The sequence below is a fragment of the Clarias gariepinus genome, chromosome 12 (assembly GCF_024256425.1).
Source record: "Clarias gariepinus isolate MV-2021 ecotype Netherlands chromosome 12, CGAR_prim_01v2, whole genome shotgun sequence".
Lineage (NCBI taxonomy): Eukaryota > Metazoa > Chordata > Actinopteri > Siluriformes > Clariidae > Clarias > Clarias gariepinus.
The window spans coordinates 18,069,965-18,096,442 of record NC_071111.1 but is presented as its reverse complement, the minus strand read 5'-3'; the positions used below and the strand labels follow the sequence as shown (position 1 = coordinate 18,096,442).

General features: G+C 37.1%; 1 protein-coding gene across 1 annotated transcript in view; it reads left to right on the top strand.

Annotated features, from left to right (window-relative positions):
• The first annotated feature begins 15,337 nt into the window (after positions 1-15,337).
• The window catches only part of LOC128534024 (proton myo-inositol cotransporter-like), a 49,532-nt gene continuing 38,391 nt past the window's right edge, over positions 15,338-26,478 (top strand). Inside the window, exons 1-3 of the mRNA XM_053508277.1 lie at positions 15,338-15,981; positions 23,486-23,645; positions 25,392-25,600. Of these exons, the coding sequence (XP_053364252.1) occupies positions 15,405-15,981; positions 23,486-23,645; positions 25,392-25,600 (946 nt within the window). The 5' untranslated portion in view covers positions 15,338-15,404. The remainder of the gene's footprint in view (positions 15,982-23,485; positions 23,646-25,391; positions 25,601-26,478) is intronic.

The following is a 26,478-nucleotide window of genomic DNA, read 5'->3' as shown; positions in this document are numbered from 1 at the left end:
TAAAATTGCATACAGAGTGTAAAGGACTTCTTCCTGCTGTCCTTTTTTATAACCAGACCCACTCCCCTACTTTGAATAGCATGAGGAAATAATTTTAAGATTAAGCATTCAACCACCTCCCCTTGCAATTCAAAGAAGATCTTAGACGGGGTCCAATAACCTTGTTTACCTTTTATCAGAAATCTCCCAATAAACTGCACTGTAATTTTACTGCTTTGTGTTAAGTCAGTAAGCAGCAAGGCACCATCCCACTGCTTTGTTCCTGCATTTTTGTCTGATGTAACAGTGCAACAGAAGGTTCTAAAACAGAGTTGGGTTTCTTTCAGGAACTCAGGTGTTGGTCAACTGACTATAAGTTTGATGGGAAATGTGTGGCTACAGAGCACAAAGACATTAATAGAAACAACTGTTAAGGTAGTTATGCTTCAGTAGATATTGTGAACATTTCTTACATATGCAAAACAGGTCCATTCTTCTTAAAGATCAGGAAACAGGAACTAGCACAGTTTCAAGTGATTCAAACAAGAGCCAATGTCAGGCATCTTTAATTAAGTGTTTATGTAGATGATAAAATTTTAAATAAGGGGAATGCCCCTACTCTTGGATGACTGGATAGCCCAGAACGATTGGATAGCCAAATGTGTTCTGTACAGTAGTTACAGTACGGCTATTCACACTTATGAGACCAAGATAAACTGACAAATAATTATGTACATAATTACAGTCACACACCAGGAAAAAATTATGTGTATCAACAGATATGTACTGTAGTAAACTGTGCATACATCAGTAAATATGCACTGCAGTCATTTCTTGTTGTTATAGTATTTTGTATGTAGCAACTTAAAGCATTTATTAATAACTGATTTACTCTCAGGTGGCTTAGTGGTTAGTACTTTCACCTTGTTCCACCACGGTCTGGGTTCAATTATAACCTCAAATCTGTGTGCATGGATTTTGCATGTTCAGAGTTCAAAGACATGCAGATTAGGCTAATTGGTGTTCCCAAATTGCCCGTGCGTGATTGAGCGTGTGAGTGTGTGCGCCATGCGATGGATGTACCCCTGTCCAGGGTGTGTACCCTGCTTCATGCTCAAAGTTTCCTGGGATAAGCTCTGGGCCCATTTCTGTCTACAGGATAAAGTGGTATAAATGATGAGTAAGTAAGTGAGTAAGTGATTCACTCTCTTACACACATCAGTACATCAGTACACACTCAGTAAATATGCACTGCTCGAGATGAAGGCATCTGCCAAAGACCAGGAACAAGAATTACAGTCAAAACTACCATTGTCAAGTCTAGTTCAGGAACAGGACTAGCTCAGACTGAGTCAAGATCGAGTATTAATAGGGTCAAAGCCCGGGCAAGATCAAATCCAAATCATATCAAGATGGATTCAAGAACATGCCCGATTATACTGTGTAAGGTATAAGCTTGACAACATTAAACTATCACAAATACTAACACAATTTGATAAAAAATTGGAAATATAAATGTAAATACTTAATCTACTTAATTTTTCAGTTTTATCCCTATTGAAGAAAGAGAAAACAATGGTTTTGATTTCACAAAACAACAGGGTGGGCAGCAGTTTAAGGGACAGTACAAAATGTTTATTATTATTATTATTATTATTATTATTATTATTATTATAAAACAGAATATAAAAATATCTAAATTACTTGTTTTATTAAAGAATTTGATGAAAACAATAAGAACATATCAAAAAAAAATATTATTCTTGTGTCATTTAACCACTTACTGTATTGCCACTTATATTATAAAATTTTGGGAAATGCAGGAAACACATTTTAAGAAATTGTATTTAATTGTTCTGACGCTCGTACGTGCCTAAATATTTGACCATTTAAAACAAAACCTCAGATTTCTTTTCTATTTACTGTATACTGTATGTTTATAATAATTAGGTTATTCTGATGAGGACACCAAATGCGCCTTGTGATATTAACCCATTTATTACATGTTTATTGCTAATATGAGCAAAATGTAGCAAAGTTAGATATGACATAATTAAATTTTATTACATAGACTTAACTAGTGGATTTCGTAGACAGCACATTTTTCTGTATTGGTTGAGTTATTGTGCCATGTGGCCTTCTAATTCTTTCCAAAGGAAGAATTCGGCAATTCAGTTTGTCTGTGTGGGAAGTAGTTTAATTGGTGTGGTTTGCTATTCATAGTTCCTGTAAAACAAGACTCACAGGGTTACTAATATCGAATGTACATACTTTTCTTTTAGTTGTCATTTAAACAACAGTCCATGAGATTCTAGTAACACTGATGCTGAAGAGGTGTTTTCTGTCTTTATTAAACAGGTTAATTTGGTCCGCTTTTAATATCACATGTACAGTAGTCTTTTATAACTTGGTGTGCATTCGTACAATATTGACCAAAAATACTCAAATGTCTGTACATAAAACTTATTCTGCGATATAACTTTACTGCAGTAAAATATAAATGGTGTAAAGATCAAATCCATATGTATCACACACAAACAATAAATTATACAGAACATATTTGGCTATGCAATCATCTTTACAGGGTGGTAGCATTTCCTCAATTCAAATTTGTATTACCTATTACATAAACTGTTCATTAATAATGCATGAGGTTTCTGAATCACCTGGAACTTATTAAATCTCTATGTAACCACATCACATACAGTATACACAAACAACCACAATACACTCCACTTTGGCTTGTTACCAGATAGTGCTCTCTAAAATATAATATAATACTGTACAAAGGTACGGTAGGCCTTATTTTTTAGAAGTTGTGTCCCAATTTTAAAACATAAACCAATAAACAATATATTTATTTATATGTTTTAATTTAACTGGGGGACCCTTTGACTTGGAGCCCTGTGCCACAGCTCAAAATGCGTGTAAATGTGTGTATGCCTGTGTAGAAACGGAATTACTTATTGTAAAAATTTGCCAGAAAATATGGCACACCTTTAAAGGTCTTGTGAAATTCATGCCTCGATGGCTCAGAGCTGTTTTGGTGAACCTACACACTATTAGGCAGGGGGTTTTAATGCTGTGGTTGATTGGCATATGTAATAATATGTGGGCATGTAAAATTGTACTGTAGTTAAAAAGTTGTCATCATCAAGGTGTCCTGGAGCTTAATGATCTACAATTTATTTTTTAAAGTATATATAGTAATAAAAAGTAATAAGTAATAATGTCTCAGCAACATGCAGGGATAGTAGAAATTAATTTGTCTCTATGTTTCTAATATGATAATATTTAATTTTATAAGTGTTAGTTACATGGAAATTAAATAATGGACATAAAGAGTTACACCAATATCCAATATCACGAACTACTAGCAGAACTGTATTGCACTTACTACCTAACACACCAGTGCTTGTGTTTGATTTAAATTTAAAGGAACGAGAGTGTTCGTATTTATTTAACATTTATATGTTAGTTACAACTGCACCCTTGTAGGACACTATACTCCATATTACTTTAAATATTGGCTTTAAAGAATCGCAGGTGATCTGAAAAGCAAAAAAAAATTATTATTATTATGATTATTATTATTAATAATAATAATAATAATAATAATAATAATAATAATAATAATAAAACTGGACAGACACCCCTATAAAAATGTGATTGACTAAAGTTATAAAACACCTGCTTAGTGTTTATTGATGACATTTTTAAAATATGTATTATTAATAATAAGGGGTTAAGTTGAGTATTGTTATTTACTTAATTATACTCAAATTACTCAGATAACTATTACCTTGGTGTTATCAGATTTAATCTGAGTTGGTTTTATATAATTCAGTATATACAGTATATATACAGAAATTTTGCTTGGCCAGTTGGTGTTTGCAGGCGAGGTCTTTCACAGCCGCAGCACCGGCGAGGTCTGTCACAGGCGCACCACAGTCATTCCTAACCTAATGTAACAGTAGGCAATGTCATCATCAACTTTTATGTCAGTCTGTGATCATGCCACAGGCATTCCTTAGACAGCATTGTCTTTGGCAAAAACAGGTACATCGGGCCAAGCTCATAGCTACTGAAGCAACGACACATGTGACGAGCAAATGAAACCCCACATCAGACTTTAGCAACAGTCCATATGACATGTCAGAAGTAAGGGCTGCCAAAACATTGTAGCTGCGCGAGGAGTGGTAGCGCGTTGACCTAACGCTCCTTTTGCAAATAATGGTAGCAAGCAGGCAAGTAATAGTAGCAAACAGGATTTCATTCCTTATGACCTTAATTAAACATAAATTGATATTTGTTATGGAAATGTATAAAGAGTACATGGAATTATGGAGTTATAATAATACACAATAATCTGTTAATGCAGGCCATTAATCATAATAGTCAGATATTATTCACTTGATCATTTTTGAGTGTTTTGATGGGTCTCCAGTGGAAAATATATAAGTTCATCTGTGTAGAAACCTGTGCTTATACACACAGTTTAGGTTTTCCTCCCTTTATTACCTTGGAAATGGAGAAACTGTTTTAAAGAAGCAATTTGCGAAGACCCTGATCTTCAATATATCTATGCTCAGCTTCGCCCAAGAGAATACTACACAGATGCTTTACTCTGCACAATTTGGATTTCCAAGAAACATGTTGCAGCTAAAAGCAAACTACAGTCAGTGCTCTGTTGTTGCTTGTACAAAATAACATTTACGTTTCTTGTAATGGTGAAGATATTCAGAAATATTTAAATAAAGTCTGATTTGCTTAAAGACAAAAAAAAAGTGGATCAAATCCAACTTCAGGTCCTGGAGCTGTAAGTTTTGCTATTTTATTTTAGTTATTTATGGCTAGTTCATTAAATTAGCCAGTCAAATCTAGCAAACTTGAAATGTCCACAGTTGCACAAAAACTGCTGTTTTGCATACTGAAGCAGGATAAATCTGATAATGTGGCACTGTACATACACCATTACTAAAACACACTTTAAACAAGATGAGATAGTGATCTGAGATCACTTCAGACTGTGGAAATGTAACTATATGTTTTGTTTTTAATACGAAGGATAATATTAAATCTTGTGTGTGATCTGCCTTATGAGTTGGTCCTGCTATGCACTGATTCATTACTGAGTACAGAATGGACATGAATGCTGACCTAAGAGCATCTTCTGGATTTTAAAACATTAAATTGATGAATATTAAAGATGAATATTAGGCCATTAATGTCTCCAGTAATTAATGCTTTGTCTACAAAAAATATCAGGCTTTAGAGGAAATCTGCAATTGCAGAAAGAAATTCAGAGAACAGTCCTGGGTGTCTGTAAATAAAAGTTAGCAGAATCGACTGAGCACACTTACTTTATGTGACTGCAGTATGTTTGTATATAGAACCTCCTCTACCAGTTAGCCATGGCTGATGTATGTAGCTGTATCCAGGAGGAAGAGCTTTATTTAAAGTTACATACAGTACAGTACTCATTCGAATTAATGCAAATTTCTGTTACAGTATATCAAACTCCTGATCAGTGATGGACTCATTAATAATAAGTGCTTTAGATTTAGAAAAGAAATATATTTACAGTCCTAGCTTTAGATCAGAGGTGCTGGAAGTGCATTCAATGTGGTTTAATTCTAATTTTATATTGATTATATTACTAAAACAGACATTCTGAGACTTTAGCTCAGGAAACAGACACTGTCTGAATGTAGAGAGACCTGAGTCATGACTGTGCAGCTAGCAGACAATTAGGTTATCCTGTTTGTCTGCTCCCTGGCCTGGGCCCTGAATAGTCACCGATTAACTAGACCTGCTGAGCTATGCTGCAAGAAATGAGAGCAGCACCTTTCCGAGTAGAAGGGACACTGTCCCACCCTAAGACGTCAGCACCACAATAACTTAACTGGAGTGGAACAGTTTTCACCTGTCGGGCTTGGCTCTGCATGCTGGGGATACCAGGGAGCATTGCACTGGACAGCATGTTGCCTTGGAATTCCACATTGTTTGTTGTCATTCTGCCATGTGTGGTTGTCCTACTCCACCGCCTTTTGTATTTAAACCCTTGTTGTTTTTAGTATTCCTGTTATGTGCTGTGTACTCATAAAACCCTGAAAGCTGCTCATTTACTTGTCTTCACTCCAAAATTCCATAATAGCATGATTTAAGTGGTATTTTATGTGGAATATTTTACGGACACATTGGGGAGACCTCTGAGACCTATGTTAAATTGTTTAAAAGGACTATAATATGTGACCTTTAATAATTTAACCTTCCATAGCTAAGAGGGATAAATGACAGTGAGCTCAAATTTATGAGTTTATTATATTTAATATATCCTGGCCTTTATGCAAAACTGAATACAAATGGCAGCACTTCTGAGACAAGTCCAAGTCAATAAAGAGAACGTCTCAATACTGGAGTCTAAGACCAGACTTGTGTACTCCAGCTCCACTGTAAATATTTAGAATTTTCTGCAAATTATCAGTCACCATAAATGAGTGATAGATAGAGTATTTTATTTCTTCTCTTTTTTAATGAAAAAGACCTAATTAGAAAGAAAAGTCACACACAAAAACAGACTGTACAGTACCTTCTTCTACCATGCACTGGTGATATTTGACTAAATCTCTCAAGACACAAACACCTGTTATTCAACAAGAAGGTGTGGCTTGTAACAGGAGACAAAATGGCAGATGAGGAAACTGCAAATCCAGAAAGGGTGACACTGGAGTTTAATGCCAGGACAGCTGTCTATTGCTTCTGTTGGCACTTGTTATCAGCCTGCAGTTCTCTTCTTTAATCTACACAATAATATGCATTTTAAAGATAATCAAATAATAATATACAATATATATATATATATATATATATATATATATATATATATATATATATACAGTACAGTGCATCCGGAAAGTATTCACAGTGCATCAATTCTTTTACATTTTGTTATGCCACAGCCTTATTCTAAGAGGGATTAAATTATTTTTTTCCTCAGAATTCTACACATAACATCCCATAATGACAACATGAAAAAAGTTTACCTGAGATTTTTGCAATTTGGGGAGACCTACAGTATATGGTAGAGTGGCCAGACGGAAGCCACTCCTTAGTAAAAGGCACATGGCAGCCCGTCTGGAGTTTGCCAAAAGGCACCTGAAGGACTCTCAGTCTATGAGAAACAAAATTCTCAGGTTTGGCCACTGTACCATATAGGCCTGATTGGTGGATTGCTGCAGAGATGGTTGCCTTCTGGAAGGTTCTTCTCTCTCCACAGAGGACTTCTGGAGCTCTGACAGAGTGAATATCGGGTTTATGGTCACCTCCCTGACTAAGGCCCTTCTCCCCCGATCACTTAATTTGAATGACCGGCCAGCTCTAGGAAGATTCCTGGTGGTTTCAAACTTCTTCCACTTACGGATGATGGCGGCCACTGCGATCATTGGGACCTTTAAAGCACCAGAAATTTTTCTGTAACCTTCCCCAGATTTGTGCCTCAAGGCAATCCTGTCTCAGAGGTTTACAGACAATTCCCTAGACTCCATGCTTGGTTTGTGCTCTGACGTGAACTGGCAACTGTGTGACCGTATATAGACTGGTGTGTGCCTTTCCAAATCATGTCCAATCAACTAAATTTACCACAGGTGGACTCCAATTGAGCATTTCAAGGATGATCAAGAGAAACAAAATGCTTCTGAGCTCAATTTTGAGCTTCCTGGCAAACGCTGTGAATACTTATGTACATGTGCTTTCTCAATTTTAATATTTTTAATAAATTTGCAAAAATCTCAAGTAAATTTTTTTCATTTTGTCATTATGGGGTGTTGTTTGTAAAATTCTGAGGAATTAATGATATAGAATAATATAATGAGTCTTTTTGGAGAGATAGTTATTGATAATAATATAGTAATTATTTATTTGTTTTTTACATTATGAAAAGCATGGGCATGCATAATGAAAGTCAGGTTTACCAGAAGATCATCAGTATCCTAGAGCTGAATGATCTAAAAAGTTCTAAAATTTAGTTTTTATCAAGGTTAGTTATATGGAAAACTAAATAATTCACTTGGATAAAAAGATGGACTAAGGTCAATAGTAGATTTTGATTTCACATAATTGCTTTAAACACGTCAGCATTCTATTTTAAGTAGCCCTGATACCCAACACCAGTGCTTTCATTTTATCGGAATTTAGAGGAAGGAGGGAGTTTCTATTTGGTTAACATTTATGGGTTTGTGCTTCCGAATCTGGCCTAATGTTAGTAATTATTTACCATGAGTGTAGGAACCTCACCCTTGTGGGACACTATAATGCACTTACTTTATTTATAAATTGTGAAGAATATCAGTTAATAATTAAAAACATAATGCTTTTTATTATGAAAGAAATTAATACCATTCCCAAACTGGTTATTTGGCATTCTCATATTAATTTGTAATTCTCGATTCCTCTCAGTATTCCTTTATAATATTGAGTGATCTTCACGCCAGGTGTCTGAAGAATAGAGATTCTTTGTAAAAGCTTCTGCTTCTGCCTATATAAATGAATTGACATAGAAGATGTCCAAAAGCAGTGTCACAGGAAGAGCCAATCACTAAAGCAGACACAGAACCGTAAGGTAGTAACTGATTTAAAAAAAAAATTTTGGTTTGTTTTTTTCAAACATGCTGAAAAACCAACCAATTCAATATAATGTAATTACATTTTATTTGTATAGCCCTTTTAACAATTGTCATTGTCGCAAAGAAGCTTCACACAATCAAAAAAATGATTTAGATCTGTATGGAATGTAAGTGTGTATGAATCAACATGAGCAGTTTGTCCCTGGTGAGCAAGCCGCAGGCGACAGTGGCAAGGAAAAACTCCCTGAGATGGTAATAGGAAGAAACCTTGAGAGAAACCAGACTCAACTCATTCTCATTTGGGTGAAACAGAAAGCAGGAATTGATCTGCACTTATACAGTGTGTTAGGTGGAAGGCAATTCAGCTATAACAGTTGATGTTAATTGATGCTAATATAGAGTCCAGGTAGTCATTGGAGACAAATGCAGTCATGAACTATCGAGCAGCCGCAGCCAAGTTAAGTCCTCAGAGAAACAGCTGTCAACACCAGTCGAGAACCGTCTTTATGGTAGAGTAAAACCATCCCCAGACGCATCCCAAAGAGACACATGGGGCATCCATGCAACGAGATCTCCAACCAGACGCGGGGCACCAGGATAGGTCAGATAGGTCCGGAGGGCAGAGGCAGTCTGGAACACTGGCAGCTCAGGAACGACATGTGTAGCTCGACAGAGAGAGAGAAATTCAATTCAATTCAATTCAATTTTATTTGTATAGCGCTTTTAGCAATTTTCATTGCCGCAAAGCAGCTTTACACAGTCAAAAGAATTATTTAAGTTTGTATGAAATGTGAATTTGTATGAATCAAAATGGTCAGTTTGTCCCTGAAAGAGTGAAAGGGGGAGACAGAGGGAGAGAGGAAAGAGAGAGGGAAAGATAGGAAAGAGAGAGAGGGGGAGAAAGAACAGAAGAGAGGAGAGCAGAAGAGGAGAGATAACAGTTAGGTATGGTCGCAGTCACATAATGTATAAAGTGAATGCATATTTAGTGTAGAGTGCAAGCAGAGACTCCGGCAGGACTAACTATAACAGCATAACTAAAAGGGAGAGCCAGAAGGAAACACAAACATGAGGGCTCCCTGAGATGTAAAGCAAACAATCACCTCACCGTCAACAAACCTGAGTGATCAATGAGAGTGGGGAAGACAGCATCTAAACATACCAGTTCACCATAATACTTTACATCCATGAGTCCCCCAGATCTGCCCCTTTACCCAAGACAAATGTATTTATAAAAATGCTTGATTAAATAAATAGCTTAACACTGAGACTGTGTCTGTATCCCAAACATTATTTGGAAGATTATTCCATAATTTTGGGGCTTTGTAAGAAAAAGCTCTGCCCCCAGCTGTAGTTTTCATAATACACGGTGGACAAACAGCTTGCATCCTTTGATCAAAGTAGGCATGGTGGATTATAAGACACTAGCAGTTCGCTCAGATACTGCGGCGGGAGACCATTTAATGCTTTATATGTCAAGAGTAGTATTTTAAAATCAATGCGAAATTTCACGGGGAGCCAATGAAGTCAAGATAAGGTAGGTGTGATGTGCTCGTATCTTCTGGTTCTAGTGAGGACTCTCGCTGCTGCATTCTGGACTAACTGAAGCTTGTTTATGCATCTAGTTGAACATCCAGACAGTAAGGCATTACAATAGTCCAACCTAGAGGTGATAAAAGCATGAACTAGTTTTTCTGAATCGTTTAGCAACAGTATATTTCTTATCTTGGCAATATTTCTGAGGTGAAAGAATGCTATCCTGGTAATATTATCCACATGTGCTTCAAATGAAAGGCTGGAATCTATAATCACACCTAGGTCTTTTACTGTTGCACTTGATGAAACAGAAAGGCCATCTAAAGTTACAGTGTGATCTAAAATCTTACTTCTAGCTGAATGCGGTCCTATGACTAGAACTTCTGTCTTATCAGGATTAAGCAGAAGGAAGTTCATTAGCATCCAATTTCTTATGTTCTGCACACATTGCTTAACTTTAGTAAGTTGGTTTTTCTTATCTGGTTTTGCTGAGACATATAACTGTGTGTCGTGTGTATGTCAAAACTAATACCATGTTTATGGATTAAGTTGCCTAGAGGAAGCATGTATAGGGAAAAAAGCAGTGGGCCTAAAACTGAACCTTGTGGAACACCAAACTGCACTAGAGAGCATGCAAAATAATTACCAATTAAGTCTACATACTGATAATGATTGGTCAAATAGGATCTGAGCCAGGAGAGGGCTGTACCCTTAATTCCTATACATTTTCTTATCTGTGAAGAAGAATACCATGATCAATGGTGTCAAACGCTGCACTAAGATCGAGTAATACAAGCATAGTTACACAACCCTGATCAGAGGCCAATCGGAGGTCATTTACTACTTTAACGAGTGCTGTCTCTGTGCTGTGATGACGCCTAAATCCTAACTGACTAGTTTATGTATGCTATTTCTATGTAGATATGAGCATAGCTGCTCCGCTACTATCTTCTCGAGAATCTTAGAGATGAACGTGAGATTTGATATTGGTCTGTAATTGGACAGCTGACAGGGGTCAAGGTCAGGTTTCTTAATAATCGGTTTAATAACTGCTAATTTAAAGGATTTTGGAACATCCACATTATTCTCAACAGGGGTTCTGTTATTGCTGGTACTATCTGTTTAAGAAAATGTGTCGGTATAGAATCTAATGTACAAGTTGATGAATTTGCAGAAGAGATGAGTGAAATTAGTTCATTCTCTTCAAGGGGAGTAAAGTATTCTAGGTTCCAATCTGACATAGTTAGTTTAATATCTGCATCAATTGCATTGTCCGGTTTCAAAGCTTCAATTTTATGCCTGATATTTACAATTTTATTATTAAAAAGGTTCATAAAGTCCTCACTATTGCACATTGTTGTTGTGGAGATTTCTGAAGTGGTCTTATTTCTAGTTAATTTGGCTACAGTATTTTAAAAAAATCTAGGATTATTTTTGTTATTTTCTATAAGAGTGGAGAGAAACGTTGATCTAGCTACACTAAGAGCTTTTCTATAATTCAGGATGCTCTCCTTCCATGCTATTTAAAATACAAACATTATTGTTTGACGCCAATTAAGGTTCTAATTTCCGAGCTGTCTGCTTTTTGAATCCAACAGAAAGTCCAATTCTCACATCACACTGCAGTGTACAAACTTCAACTTCTACTATAGTTCCAGTCATGCACACCTGTTCCTAATCACCACATATATACCAATCAAACAGCTATAACATTAGCACCAGGTGAAGTTAATAACATTGATTACCAAATATACACCAACAAATTGAGGACAGGATCCTTTTGGTGCAACCCAATCCCACGGAAAAGCCAGTAAAGCACAAATAACCGAAAAGAGTCAACGCTGGCCACAATAGAAAGGCACCAAAACATTCAGTGCACAGTGGACCGTGGTGCACTGTATGTTCTGGTGCCTTTTCAGAGGCACCCACAGTGCCCAAGATTCCAGATCCGCTGCCAATGTCCTGATGCTAAACACCACAAAAGCCAGGCCAGAGCCACCTTGGTGGCACAAGGGAAACACCAGACCTTGACCTGTTTTAATGGTAAAATAGTGTGTGTGTGTGTGTGTATGTGTGTGTGCGTGTGTGCGCGTGCGTGCGTGAGTCAGCCATAAGGAACATTATTGATAAACTCGGTTATTTTGAATTATGTTACATTTGCTGCTGCGTTCACTCTTAAGGCCAGCAGATGGTGACATAGCCTGTTTTATTACTTTAACCTGGTACACATATTTAATCATTTGTTAAAATAAACCAATACAAAGGGGAAAAGGCATGGTGTCTGGTCTTGAAAAGACCAGTTGCAATGCAGTTCAAGTCTGTTTCAGTTCACTATACATTAAGCATAAGCAATGCATGAATAATTTGTTGCATATTCAAAATAATACTACTGTATAAAAGTATCAAATGGTTGAAGAGATTCCATTAAAGAATATTATTTTATCAGTATCAATTTATTAAATGGCATTGTTATAATGTATGGGTATAATTATTTAAATAATTATTCTCTATAAAATGAGCATTTATTGTAGGAATTGATTCTTCAGCTCTTTGCAGCACAAATAAAAACCTTTTTGGGAAATCAGATATGGGTCTTCTCTGTCTGTCCCTCTTTTTCTATGTTTTTGTCTTCCTTTTCTCATCTCTCTCTTGCAGCCAGGACCATGCATAAAATCACCTCAACCCCCTCCCACCAACTACAACTAACATTTTGTGATAAATACAACAGCCATGAGTGTCTTCCTGTAAAGTCTATCAAACCTGTAGACACTTGAGGGATGTTTGTTCACTCTTTTATGCAGAACATTTTATTTTATTTTATATTGTCTGATGTTTCATATTCTATAATTTGGTTAATTTGGTTTTTAGGAGACGTGTCCTTTGAACAGTAAAAATGTGAAGAAAAAATTACTTTTAAACAAATTTTTATTTTGTTTTATAAAGTGTCAGAATAAGAAACGGGATCAGCTCTATGTACTGATCAAGGATGTCTCCTTTTTTTAATGTTGCTCACATAACACAGTGCAAACAGTTCACTAAGCTAATTTTACATTTTTATGAGATTATTTTTATGTAGAGAGCCACATGAAGCCTGTCTTGGAGGACTTTTCTCTAAATCATGCCGAAATGCCAGGCATCTAATTAACTTAATATCATGAATATGTGTGCAGTTAGCAAAACAACTTAACATGCTTGCTGGTTAAAAAAAAACAGCATCATGTTTCACAAACCAAAATGGACAGAAATAAAGGAAATTAATATAATTTACACTATATGGCCAATAATACGTGAACACTTGACACTATGTATGTATTAATGACCCCTTAGAGTTCTTTCTGTCTTCTTAGTTTCAGTAATGGGAAACAATGAGGGATGTTCAAGTCAAACCAGGACTTGTAATGAAATTTCTGGTAAATAAAGGCATAACCCTAATTGATATCTGCAGATGACTTCAAGCTCAGTACGGTGATGAGACACTTAGCCACAGTAAAACATTTGGATGGTGCAAATGTTTTAAAGAAGGCCATAGGCCGTGAATGACGATCCCAGCCAAGGTGACTGCAGTCTGCAATCGTTTCCAAGAACATTCTGCAAGTGGAATGCCTGATCCTTCAAAATCGAAGGATAACACATCTGTTTATGGGAACTGTACATGTCAGCCGAAATCCGGCAATAAGTCATTGCCACATTTCCCATACAGTCCTGTCCTCCCTTCAAGCCATTTCCACATGATTGGACCAGTGAAGGAGTTCCTGGGAAGCCAGACGTTTAGACATGATTCAGGAATCCATGACTCTTGACTTGATAAAAACTTTCTACCTTGGGATACCCTTGGATAAGTGCATTAGTGTAGCAGGTTATATAGAGAAATAAAGTTAGTTTTACTCTTGTTATTCTCTTATTCTGATCAGTAAAAATTCTTGGTTGGATGCTTCTCGTATAATGCAACAGCATACAACTGTGTTGGAGCAAACTCACATTACTCACTGCATTACACTGCACACTTGCACTACTGCTCATATGCTGCGCATCTCTTGTTTAATTACATACCTTGTGTTTTACTTATACTGCTGCTGTCATACCTACATGTCATATCTTACATTCTGTTTAATTTATACATTTTATATTTTTCTATTTTAATTATATTTTCATTGTAACTTTGTAAATTGTATATTGTAGATTTGTACATTTAGCCCTTTTTTGCATTTCTCGCAATATCAGTTTTGTCAATTTATCCTATTACAGTTAAATCCCTCTATCTTTCTATATTTCTATTCCATCCTTTCTTTTTTAGGTCACCAATCAGTCATACAAGCGTCTCACTGCATATCATACTGTGTATGATTCTGTATGTGACAAAAAATAAATAAATTTTAATTTGAAATCCTACACAGTTGTGTACTTCTAAAATTGTGGCAGCAGTTTGAGGAAGAACCAAACATGGTGTTGCACATATATGTCAGCATATACTTATCCTCATAAGTCATATAGTGTACCGTTTACCTGTTTGCTTAAATGGGGTACACATTTAAGCTTTACTAAAAGCTACAGTAATTAACATATTAACAGTATTAATCAAATTATGTAAATTAGTTATATAAATATCTCAAAGTATATATTATAGGTTAAAAGGAAAAGTGCAATTCACCATTTTTATATATTTATTTATTTATTTAGATAACTGAAGGCAGCGCAAGGGTCAGCCCCTGGACACTGTTCACAAGCTATCTTTATAAATTAATCAATTAACCAATTAACATTTAACATACGGAAATATATCTAACAAGCTCTTTAAATATTGCCTCCTCAAGATTATTGTTATTTTTATTATTATTATTACTATTATTTTCATAATTGAAAGATGCTTCAGACATTTGTTGTGTACACTATCCATGCGCGCGTGTGCACCGAAAAACACGTCACGAAACACACGCCGGTGATGACGAAAGCAGACGACGCCTCACTTTGCCAGAACCCCCCCTCACTGCCCTTCTCCACCCCCCACCTCGCATCTCATCTCTTAACCATCCGCACGCGCGACTTTGGACCACCAGGATGTTTACGATGAGAATGATGCTGATGCAGTCGATCTGAGAAAGAGATCTGAGCTTATAAAAACAAACAGGTAGCTCTTTACAAAAAAAAAAAGAAAAGAAACAATTTTTTTTTTAAAAGACCCAACAGGTACGAGACATACACTTGTATCACAGCTAAACGACCCGTTGATCCGATTTGCAACTCTTTTAACATTAGTTTTCCCTACTTATGTCCCGCAAATCCTCCGAGCATGACTACACCCTCCGCAGCATGACCAACCTGATGGGCGAGAGGAGGAAGAAAGCGGGAGGAGGCGGCGATGACGGCGGAGAGCGGACTCTCATCACTGCTCCGTCCAGCACGAGCCTCACGAGCCTGGCCGCTTCCGCCTCCTCGCGCGCCTCCTCCGACGCCGCGTGCGCTTCCTCCACCGGGGACCTGGAGCGCGCCGCCCGGAAGAACTTCCAGTGCGATGGCGCGCCGGCCTTCGTGCGTGTGCTGGCGGTGCTCTCCGCACTCGGCGGCTTCCTGTCCGGATACGACGCCGGCGTGGTGTCCGGGGCCATGCTGCTCCTCAAGCGGGAGCACAACATCACGCTGCCGTGGCACGAGCTGCTCGTCTCGGGCACTGTGGCCGCCGCGGCTCTCTCCGCTCTCGCGGGCGCGTTTCTTAACGACGTGTTCGGCCGGAGAGCGTGTGTGCTGCTCGCCAGCTTCGCCTTCTTCGTCGGCGGAATCGTGATGGGCTCTGCACCGAATAAGGAGGTTGTTCTGGTTGGTCGGCTTATTGTCGGAATCGGGATCGGTAAGACGCTGTGTGTTTGTTTACAAGTCTGTGAGGGGGAAAACAAGTCGCAGTTAATAGATAAACAACGTGCGCATCAAGTCAGCTTAATGTCTACAAATAGACAAGACACTGAATAAATGTTTATATATATATGCATATATATTTTTTTTTATTTTCACGAGAAACCTTTCAAAGTGCACGCTCGAAAACTTTCCTTCAAAACGAGGAAATGTTGCCATCTCTACCCGCTCACACTGAAGATCATCAGCAATCTTAGATTTCACTTGAGCTTCGAAATAAGTTGACATAGGTAGTATTTGCATTGCATTTTTATCGTTTATAGGATACACGATGGCAAATCAGATAAGGGCTATGTCCAAAACTATACTAGATGATGTCTAAACAATAAACACACCAGTTCAATTGCGGCTTTGTCAGAAAAGCGCTGCACTGTATAACATTCTGTTCCCCAGAGGACACTGTCCAGTTGCGTACTGTGTAAGTTTTAAATACAAATTTCATTCACTGAAGAAGGGAATTGCAGGTGGAAATTAAGGAGTCTGGTGCTGGGATTCCAAATTTGAAATGGAACCCCTTTAACTGTAAATAATAATAATAATAATAATAATAATAATAATAGCAATATGAAGAAGTTCACCTCAGTGCATAGTTATTTCATTAACATTATTTGCATGCTTACTATATTTTGTCTTTTTTATATATATTTTGTCTTTTTTTAGGTATTTGCCTTAAACTCAAGTCATTGAACTTGTCATACCAACTAATATCTTATTTAATGCAACAATAAATGCAATAACTTTGATGATGATGGTTTGTGATTCCACATTGTTATGAGAACAACGAAAAACTTGTGCTCCTTTTGACATCGCTTCATAGACCCCTGAGAGTCCCTGTATCCCAATTTGAGAACCACTACCATAAGGGGTATCGCAATTAATCACCCTTTTTTAACACAAATAATGAGCACTATTATGTGAACAATTATTATGTAAGCTGGCAAGTCTGCATTCCAAAGCTACATATGTTACCTATCACTTTGACTAAATGAATAAGAAGTGTGTGGTTATGCTTGCCTTTTTATAGAAGATTATTATGAAAATAGGCTTATTTAATCCAACGAAGTCTCTTGCATTTTAGGTTTTTATCTGGAGTGAAATAAATAAATGGTAGGTCAATAACAAATCAATAATTTCTAAAGAGTTCATAGGAGAGGTACACGCCCTTATAAAATAAAAATATAAACGCACATTATTACTTTTTATTTTATGTCACATTGTTAAGTAAATTAGCAAAAAGAAAATTAGCAAAGCAATTTATACAATTTGTATAAATGTTTAGTTGTTTATTTCAAACATAACACTCAAGGCATCTTGAGAATAAATATGTATTTTGGTTCCACCACCATAACTATCCCAAAAGACAGCTTTCTTTTCTAAACATGAATTTTTTCATAGAAGCATTTCATCCATGCAAGATATAGAGCAAGCAGAAAGTATTGCTGAGCACCTGCATTGGCCAAGGGAAATCGATAAACATGCCGATAATCTGCTGTAACCCATGGTGTTCTAACGTTCTGCCCTCTTGTATTGACTTATTAAAAGTATCAAAGCAACATTTAGAATTTAGTTAAAACAAATATGCATTATTTCTTACAATATTTAAGAAGATACTGGTTCCTTTGAAATTAAACAGTGCACTGAAAGTCTCAAGTGTACATTTGTGGTTAAGGATTTCTTATCTTTTGCTGAATTATTGCTTAGGGTAATTAGGATTAAGTTAGCCACATGTTGTGACAGGCATTGACGATATGTCCTGGAGTGATTTTTCTATCTGAAACCAACCCTGTTTTTTAAATCCTCTAATCAGACACAATTTATGTGACCAAATGTTAGGAACCATGGCTAGAAGCCTTGTTAATGGTGACCTTTTTCTGGTTTTCAGTATGATGGTTTTCAAAATATTTCATATGATGGAGAGTTTATTGTGTAGGATTTATTGGGTGTAAAAACATAATATGGGCCTTAGTATTAGCCAAATACAACCTTAGATAAACATCAGCAAATAAGTTTTTTACATTAATCTATTGTTTATTTTGCAAAACAAAAAAGAAAAGTGACCAATACTAAGTACCCCCTTAGTGTTTCCACAGGATTTAAGAGCATAAGTTTCAGCCAGAAGGCAAGTTGCAGCTAATCATCAGCCCTTGATTAATTGATCATTAGCAGATGTGCAGACCTCTTTAAAAGCAGAAATTTGCTGGCATTATGGTGTGTTTTAACACAATGCCAACAGGGAAAAGCATAAATAATGGTCTTAGAGAAGCAATCTGGAAAGGGTTATACTGTAAATCAATTTATGAATAATCTTTTTATAGTGAGAAAGATTATTTAAAAGTGAAAAGCATTCAAGACAGCTGCCAACCTTCCCAGCAGTAGATGTCCCAGCACATTGACAAGGTCAGAGAAATACAAAAAAACAAAAACAAGAGTGACATCTCAAACTCTAAAGGCCTCACTGATCATGTAAAATGTTAAACAGCACATTTGAAAAAGCCTGAACAAGTACAGTTTGTTTGGGCGGGTTGCCAGGAGAAGGCCTCCTCTACTTAAAAGAGCACAGAAGCACGATAGAGCATCTGAACAAACCACAAGAACAAAGGAACAAAGGAACGATGTCCCATGGACAATGAGACAAGATTTCAGTTGTTTGGCCTTAATGCCCAGCACCATGTTTGGAGAAAAGATCAAACAGCATTACAGCAGAAACACCTCATACCCACTGTCAAGCATGGCAGTGAAGAGGTGATTCTTTGAACTTGTTTTGCAGTCACAGGACCTTGGCATCTTGCAGTCACTAAGTTGACCATGAACTTCTCCATATATCAGAGTATTCTAGAGGCAAATTTGGGGCCATGTGTCCAAAAGCTAAAGCTTAAATCACTGAACAGGACAATGATCCGAAGCACACCAGCCAATGGCTGAAAAATAAAGAATCAAGGGGTTCGAATTGCGTATTTAAAGTCCAGACTTCAATCCAACTGAAATGTTGTGGTGGGTCCTTAGGAGAGATGGGCATAAGTGATTGTCCAAACACCTCAAGCAAAAGAAGAATGGGCGAAGATTGGTCTGACTGATTGAGTCATACAGGAAACAATTACTTTAACTTATTGCAGCTAAAGCTAGATCTACAAGCTATTGATTCTTGGAGGGTGCTTGGTATTGAGAACAAAAGTAATTTAGATCTATCAGTCTGGTAAAGGTTATAAAGCCATTTCTAAAGCTTTGGGACTCCAGCGAACCACAGTGAGAGCCATTATCCACAAATGGCAAAAACATGGAACAGTGGTGAACCTTCCCAGGAGTGGCCGGCCGACCAAAATTACCCCAAGAGCGCAGAGACAACTCATCCGAGAGGCCACAAAAGACCCCAGGACAACATCTCAAGAACTGCAGGCCTCACTTGCCTCAATTAAGGTCAGTGTTCATGACTCCACCATAAGAAAGAGACTGGGCAAAAACGGCCTGCATGGCAGATTTCCAAGGCGCAAACCACTTAAGCAAAAAGAACATTAAGGCTCGTTTAAATTTTGCTAAAAAACATCTCAATGATTGCCAAGACTTTTGGGAAAATACCTTGTGGACCGACGAGACAAAAGTTGAAATTTTTGGAAGGTGCGTGTCCCGTTACATCTGGCATAAAAGTAACAGCATTTCAGAAAAAGAACATCATACCAACAGTAAAATATGGTGGTTGTAGTGTGATGGTCTGGGGTTGTTTTGCTGCTTCAGGACCTGGAAGGCTTGCTGTGATAGATGGAACCATGAATTCTGCTGTCTACCAAAAAATCCTGAAGGAGAATGTCCATCCATCTGTTCGTCAACTCAAGCTGAAGCGATCTTGGGTGCTGCAGCAGGACAATGACCCATAACACACCAGCAAATCCACCTCTGAATGGCTGAAGAAAAACAAAATGAAGACTTTGGAGTGGCCTAGTCAAAGTCCTGACCTGAATCCTATTGAGATGTTGTGGCATGACCTTAAAAAGGCGATTCATGCTAAAAAACCCTCAAATAAAGCTGAATTACAACAATTCTGCAAAGATGAGTGGGCCAAAATTCCTTCAGAGCGCTGTAAAAGACTCGTTGCAAGTTATCGCAAACGCTTGATTGCATTTATTGCTGCTAAGGGTGTCCCAACCAGTTATTAGGTTCAGGGGGCAATTACTTTTTCACACAGGGCCATGTAGGTTTGGATTTTTTTTCTCCCTAAATAATAAAAACCATCATTTAAAAACTGCATTTTGTGTTTACTTGTGTTCTCTTTGACTAATAGTTAAATGTGTTTGATGATCAGAAACATTTTGTGTGACAAACATGCAAAAGAATAAGAAATCAGGAAGGGGGCAAATAGTTTTTCACACCACTGTATATATATAATATTATTTAAGGTTGTATTTTAGTAATACTGAGACCTGCTTTAATCAGCCGATTTTATTATGTTTTTACACACAAAAAACATAGAATTGAAGGGGGTACTAACTTTTGAATATAAGTAAATATAGTATCAGATCTTTTGACACATTCTGTTGAAGCATTAGGAAGTAAAATTTAGTATATTTGCCTATTTGCCTATTTGCCTTTGCTCTTTCTGTTCCATAATATCATAGTAGTAATAAAGTACTGTATTATGACATGTCCTTTTCCAACTGATTGACCCACTGCACAGTGACACCTACAGTAATCATCATCTTGATATCTACATCTAATTAGGCAGTTATTTGTGCATCTTTCGTCATTAATTATTATACCCACATATTTTGCCAGTCTATCTTAATCAACATATTGGCACTCGTTAACGAATGGTTTAGTATTTCCTTTTCCTAAAAGGTCAAATCTGTCTGTTTGTCAAGCAAATAAATGTCATACCTTCCCGTCGACACCGCTGACTTCCAGTTAAAGCAGTTTAGCCCAATTATTTGTGAGTTGCCCTTTGTGCCAGCACACCAGTGAAGCGGTTCATGGTGATCCAAAGCCACTTTAGCCATGAGAATAGATGACCTTTAGCCATTGTCATCGTTCGGCATGATTAAAAAAAAAAAAGCATGGCAAAGCGCTTGAAGTTTGTTCTCTAGAGATCATTTTACACTCAAGTCCAGTTCTTGAGTACATATAATAATGCCTGCTCCGCGAACAAGCTGTGATGTCTGAAAAAATGTTGCCATTAAAAGACCCTTATAATCTCTGAAAGATCTTTGCTCAATAGTAGACATTAGAAAAATGGAAGCTCCCTTAGGTCTTCTGGGAAGATCTTTAGCTCTGTGTCTTCATATGTTTGCAGGGAGAAATCATTAAAAGCAATTTTCACCTCTACTGTTAAGTCAGAACATTTCCTTTGATTTCACAGCAATCCCAGGCTAATCTTTTTTGCCCAATTAGAAACAGGTCATTTGGGCCCGGACTGAATATAAATGGACTGGGTTCTGATAGCAAACATTTCATTTATAGTCAATAATCAGAGGCAGTGTTATTGTTTTCCTCTGTACTTACCCCTCATAGTTTGCTTTCACTTTAACAAGTGAGACTGCAGGGGATTTTGAAAAATATAATCAAGATTTGGCGTTAATGGCATGTTCCATACATATACCCTCACTGTCCACCGTACACCTGTACACATGCGCATCCATGTATAAGCCAATCATGTCGCAGCAGCAAAAGGCTAAAAACAACATAATGCAGCTACAGGACAGGAGCTTCAATTAATTTTCACAAAAACCACCAGTGTGATTCCTATGACTTTAATCATGGCATGGTTGGTGATGCCAGGTATTCATTTGGTTTGAATGTTTCAGAAAGTGCTGATCTCCTGGGATTTTTTTCCCACACAACACTCTTTTACACAGAATGGTGTGATCCGTTATCTATATCAAAACATGATGTGACATGATATAAGAGCCACAGCTTTTATGGCTGAGTAGATGTGTCTGCGAGGAGCACATGCTTTTTAAAAGTCTAATGAAACGTCAATAAGAGTCGTGGACGCAGAGTATTGATTAACCTCATGTGAGCAGGGAGCAAGGGGTTCCCATGGCAACAGGTGCGTTGTCGACCAAGCAACGGAAGCGTCAGGAAGCAGTGAGCAGCAGCTATTAATAGACTTTACAGCGAAGAATGATGCTGTGGCCCTTGTCATATGAATCTGCAAACACATGTTGTTTGTTCTCTCGGGTAAATATCATGAAGACTTTTGTACTGCTCTTGGATTACATCTTTATCCCAGGATTTTAAAAGCAAAAGGGTGTGTTCATATCCAAGCTCTTTTATCAAATATCATTTGCACAATATGACACCACTATGCAGTAATTGGCTCAGGAAGAGCATGACTGGCTGGCCTGTCACATCAAAGCTCTCTCAAGGGCAATCTGATTGACAGGAGTGCTGTAACTATGCTTTAATGAAAATTATATTTTGCATGTTGATGTGTAGTGATGTGGATAAATATTTGTGGTTTATTCTCATTTAAAACAGATTAAGTATTAATTTCTTTTGACAGGAAGTGACATCAATACCACTACAAAAAAATTTTTATTGCACAAATACTATCTCATAAAAAACAAATGGCTGAACTCCTAATTGCAAATTAAAGGGTAACATTAGTGCATGTTTTTGTCTATTGTAGTATTTTTATTGATATCACAAAACCCCCTTGCTTTAGAGCAAATAGGCACACCGTCAAGTTCTTGACACAATTTCAGTGTTGCAAAGATTTATGGGCAGGTGGATGGCTGAAATAGATTGAATGTGATTTATAGATTGCAGCAAGAGTTCTGTGCTCTGTCTCATAAATGTTGTCTGCCCAAGTTTCACCTCTTAAACCAAAGGACATGTGCCAGAAGTGGCCACTATAGTGAGAAATTTGTAAGAATATATATATATATATATATATATATAATAGCATAAAAAGGACTTTATGACACACAGTGTGCGATTAAATATAAGTGTGCAATTAATATACTGGGTGGTTATAGGTGAGACAATCAGGAAAGGGAAAAAAACAATTGTGGTGATTATAAGTAACCGGGCTATTATAGAGAGGAAAACTGATTGCTAATTAGGAAATATGTTGCTAATGCTTAGATGTAAGAGTAAACAACATTCAGGATTTTATGCATGTATATTATCACCTGTTGTATTTCATTAACCACTTTAGTATGGGCATTTGTTCATGCATAAATGGGTTTAAAGCCACCGTGTCATATTTTTTAGATGTTACGGTTAAACCTACTAACCAAACTATCAATTATTATAGTGATCATATAATTCTAATCAATAATATACTATTATGCAATTTTCATATGTAATTCTAGCAGGGTAGGAAGCATCCAAACACCATATTTATTAGAACTCTCAGTCTGTTTTTTATTGGTACTGTATTCTAGAATTCATGACCCTACTGCACATTCATTATTTTTTTCCATTAAATTTCCATATTGTCTCTCATGCAGGGATTGGCTCCATGACTGTTCCTGTATATATTGCTGAGTCTTCACCACCACAAATGAGAGGTCAGCTGGTTACCATCAACACGCTGTTCATCACAGCAGGCCAGTTCGTGGCCAGCCTCATTGATGGAGCATTCAGCTACGTACAACATGGAGGATGGAGGTTTGGGCATCACAAATATGCATGACATTTATATTCACTGGTTCTGTACTGCCCAACAGTGCAATCACTATCTCGTTAGCTCTACACTCTAGCCAGGGCAGTTCAATTGGGCGAAATATGTTGTCTTTGGTATAGCATGATGAGGACAGCTATTGTGTCCTTTAGGCTGTCTGACTCACTGTTTGTTATTCTTTCTCACATACACACTGTCTGTTTGTTACTGTCTTTCTTGTGTGATTTATTATAGTGATTCAATTGGAGTGATTCTGAGTTATGAATTGAAAGAGCCTGAGATTTACCTCATCTGCTTGTGCTCTCAGCCTGGCACTTTGCTGGCTTTCTTGATAAAGAAAATGAAGCTGTCATGGTTTGTGGTAAATGGATGAGTCAGGAAATAAGAGATCTCTGTACAGCGTTGGTTTGTTTGATTTGCTGTATTACCACAATCAAGGGTTCTGCAGGAGTGCAGAGGGTGCTACTACTGTAAATTCTTTCATTTAATTTGCTTCATATATGCTAATGTCCATATAGAGAGAAACAGTATTTTACATAAACGATATTCTGACTATTGTGCATAGAGTACAGAAGTAATCTTACGTGTATATACAATATAGCTGTATCCTAGATTGTATTAAGTGTGTTAAGCCACTCCTTAAGTGGCTTTATGTGAAAGTTTTTTTTGCTAAATCAAGTAATTAATGTAAATGGAATACCCTGTAAATGCAAATAAATGGTAATTCACTGCCTAGCCAAAAAAAATCATTATTTGGATTTAATTAACAAAACACTTAAGACCATTTGTTTGAATAATACCTACAGTGAATAATGCGTTTCAGCTGGCAACAATTCTTTTAACCTTAACTGATGCAGTGAGCAGCTTCTCATTTCTTGAATAACCATGCTGGAAAATGTATCCCTGGTAATGGAAAAGATGTTGCTATGTTTCAGAAGAGTCGAATTATTGTCCTGCATTAATCATATAACTAAGGAAATTGCTGAAATTACTGGAATTGTGCTAAGACTTGTCTAAGACATAATTAAAACATAAAAGGTTTAACCTTTATGGAACAAATTGGGTTTAAAAAAAGACATAAATGACTTAATAAAAATATAAAAGTATAAATAATAAGACTTAAGATAAAAGACTTAAATGCTTGATAAAGTCGCAATGTAAGAAAGCAAAGCTATGTTTCATAGTAAAAGAAACAGCATTTTTACATGCACAATATGACGAGAGCTTACAGGATTGGGACTAAACAGACGTTCGGCCATAAGAAACATGCTAATGAAGCAAGGTGGGAAAAAGGCTTCACTTTGTATTGGACTTTGGAGCAATGAAAAAGGTCATATGGTCTGATGAGTGCAGAGGGATGGGTGTGTCAGTATAAGAAGGGAAGCTCTTGAGTCAATGCACCCATGATGCATAGTGCCCATGCCCTTAGCGATGCTAAAATTAATTGAGCTTGAAATGTGAAAGAGAGGTTTGCGGAGCATTCAGGAATCATGTTCACACTACAGCTAACCAACACAAAATTCTAACCATAATTCCATTGACAGACTTAGAAAAGACTTTACAGAGTTTTTTGACTCTCCTATTATAAAGACAAAATTTTGGCCAAAAATTAATACAACTCTGTAATAGTAGAAATTAATATACAGTATGCAACTCTGGACATTTCAGATGGTATATTATTATTATTATTATTATTATTATTAATTTATGGCTGTCCCTGGCTCCTGGTACAGATACATGCTGGGTCTGTCAACCTTGCCCGCTCTGGTGCAGTTCTTGGGGTTCCTCTTTTTACCTGAGAGCCCTCGTTGGCTCATCCAGAAGGGTCTTACCCAGAAGGCTCGGCGTGTACTCAGTCAGATTCGAGGCAACCAGAACATTGATGAAGAGTATGACAGCATCAAGAGCAGCATTGAGGAGGAAGAGAAAGACAGTGCTGGAGGTGAGTAATATGCCTAACACATACAACAAACAAGCACTCTGTTTTATTTTATTTTCAACTAAAGCGAAAAGTGAAGTGTTGTCTGTATGCTTACTGTACCAGCTAACATCATGAAGCGCTGAATGGTTATTTAACTATAGTACAGAAATTGCACTGGTACGTGTTCTGAATGGCCTGAGGCTTAGAATGCACATAAAATATCCATTTCACTCCCAACTGATTTTATTGTAGTACTTTTCAGTGGTCACAAAATCATTATCCTTTGTCTTGAAAATTGGTTAGGCTTATCAGGGACAGTGTTCCAATGTCTTAAGTCATATTTGGAAGATAATTACTGCTGTTCCTGTTGTTGTTGATCAATCCTGTGGCTAAAATATTTAAAATACTGTCAGTGAATCCAAACATTGAGCAGTACAATAATCATCATCAGCTGAGCTCAGAAAAACCACTCATGTCTGACGGATTGATCCTATTTCCTGAGAAGTGTTTTGAGCCTTGAGTAAAGCCAGTACAAGGTCACACAGAGGGTCAAGATGAGCTTTGGAAATTAGATGTGCTCTGAGTCATTAGGCCTGACACAGAGCTCCATTTCTGCAGTGTTCATCTGGAGGACCTTTGCTGCAGTACTTCCACTCTGTGTCCCCACTGCTAATGTAAGACAGTTTAAGCATTCTCAGCTACAAGATTGTCCTTGCAGTGTTGCTGGACAGTTTGATGCCAGTATTGTTTAAATAGTCTAAATGCTAGCTCGCAGACGTAACTACTGTCATCTTGTACAAGTGTTAAGCTCCATCAACTCATGGGACATTAAGCAGTCTGATACAATATGTAATTTACTGGTTTTCAAGAAAACAATGTTTAATCAACCAGATATTGTG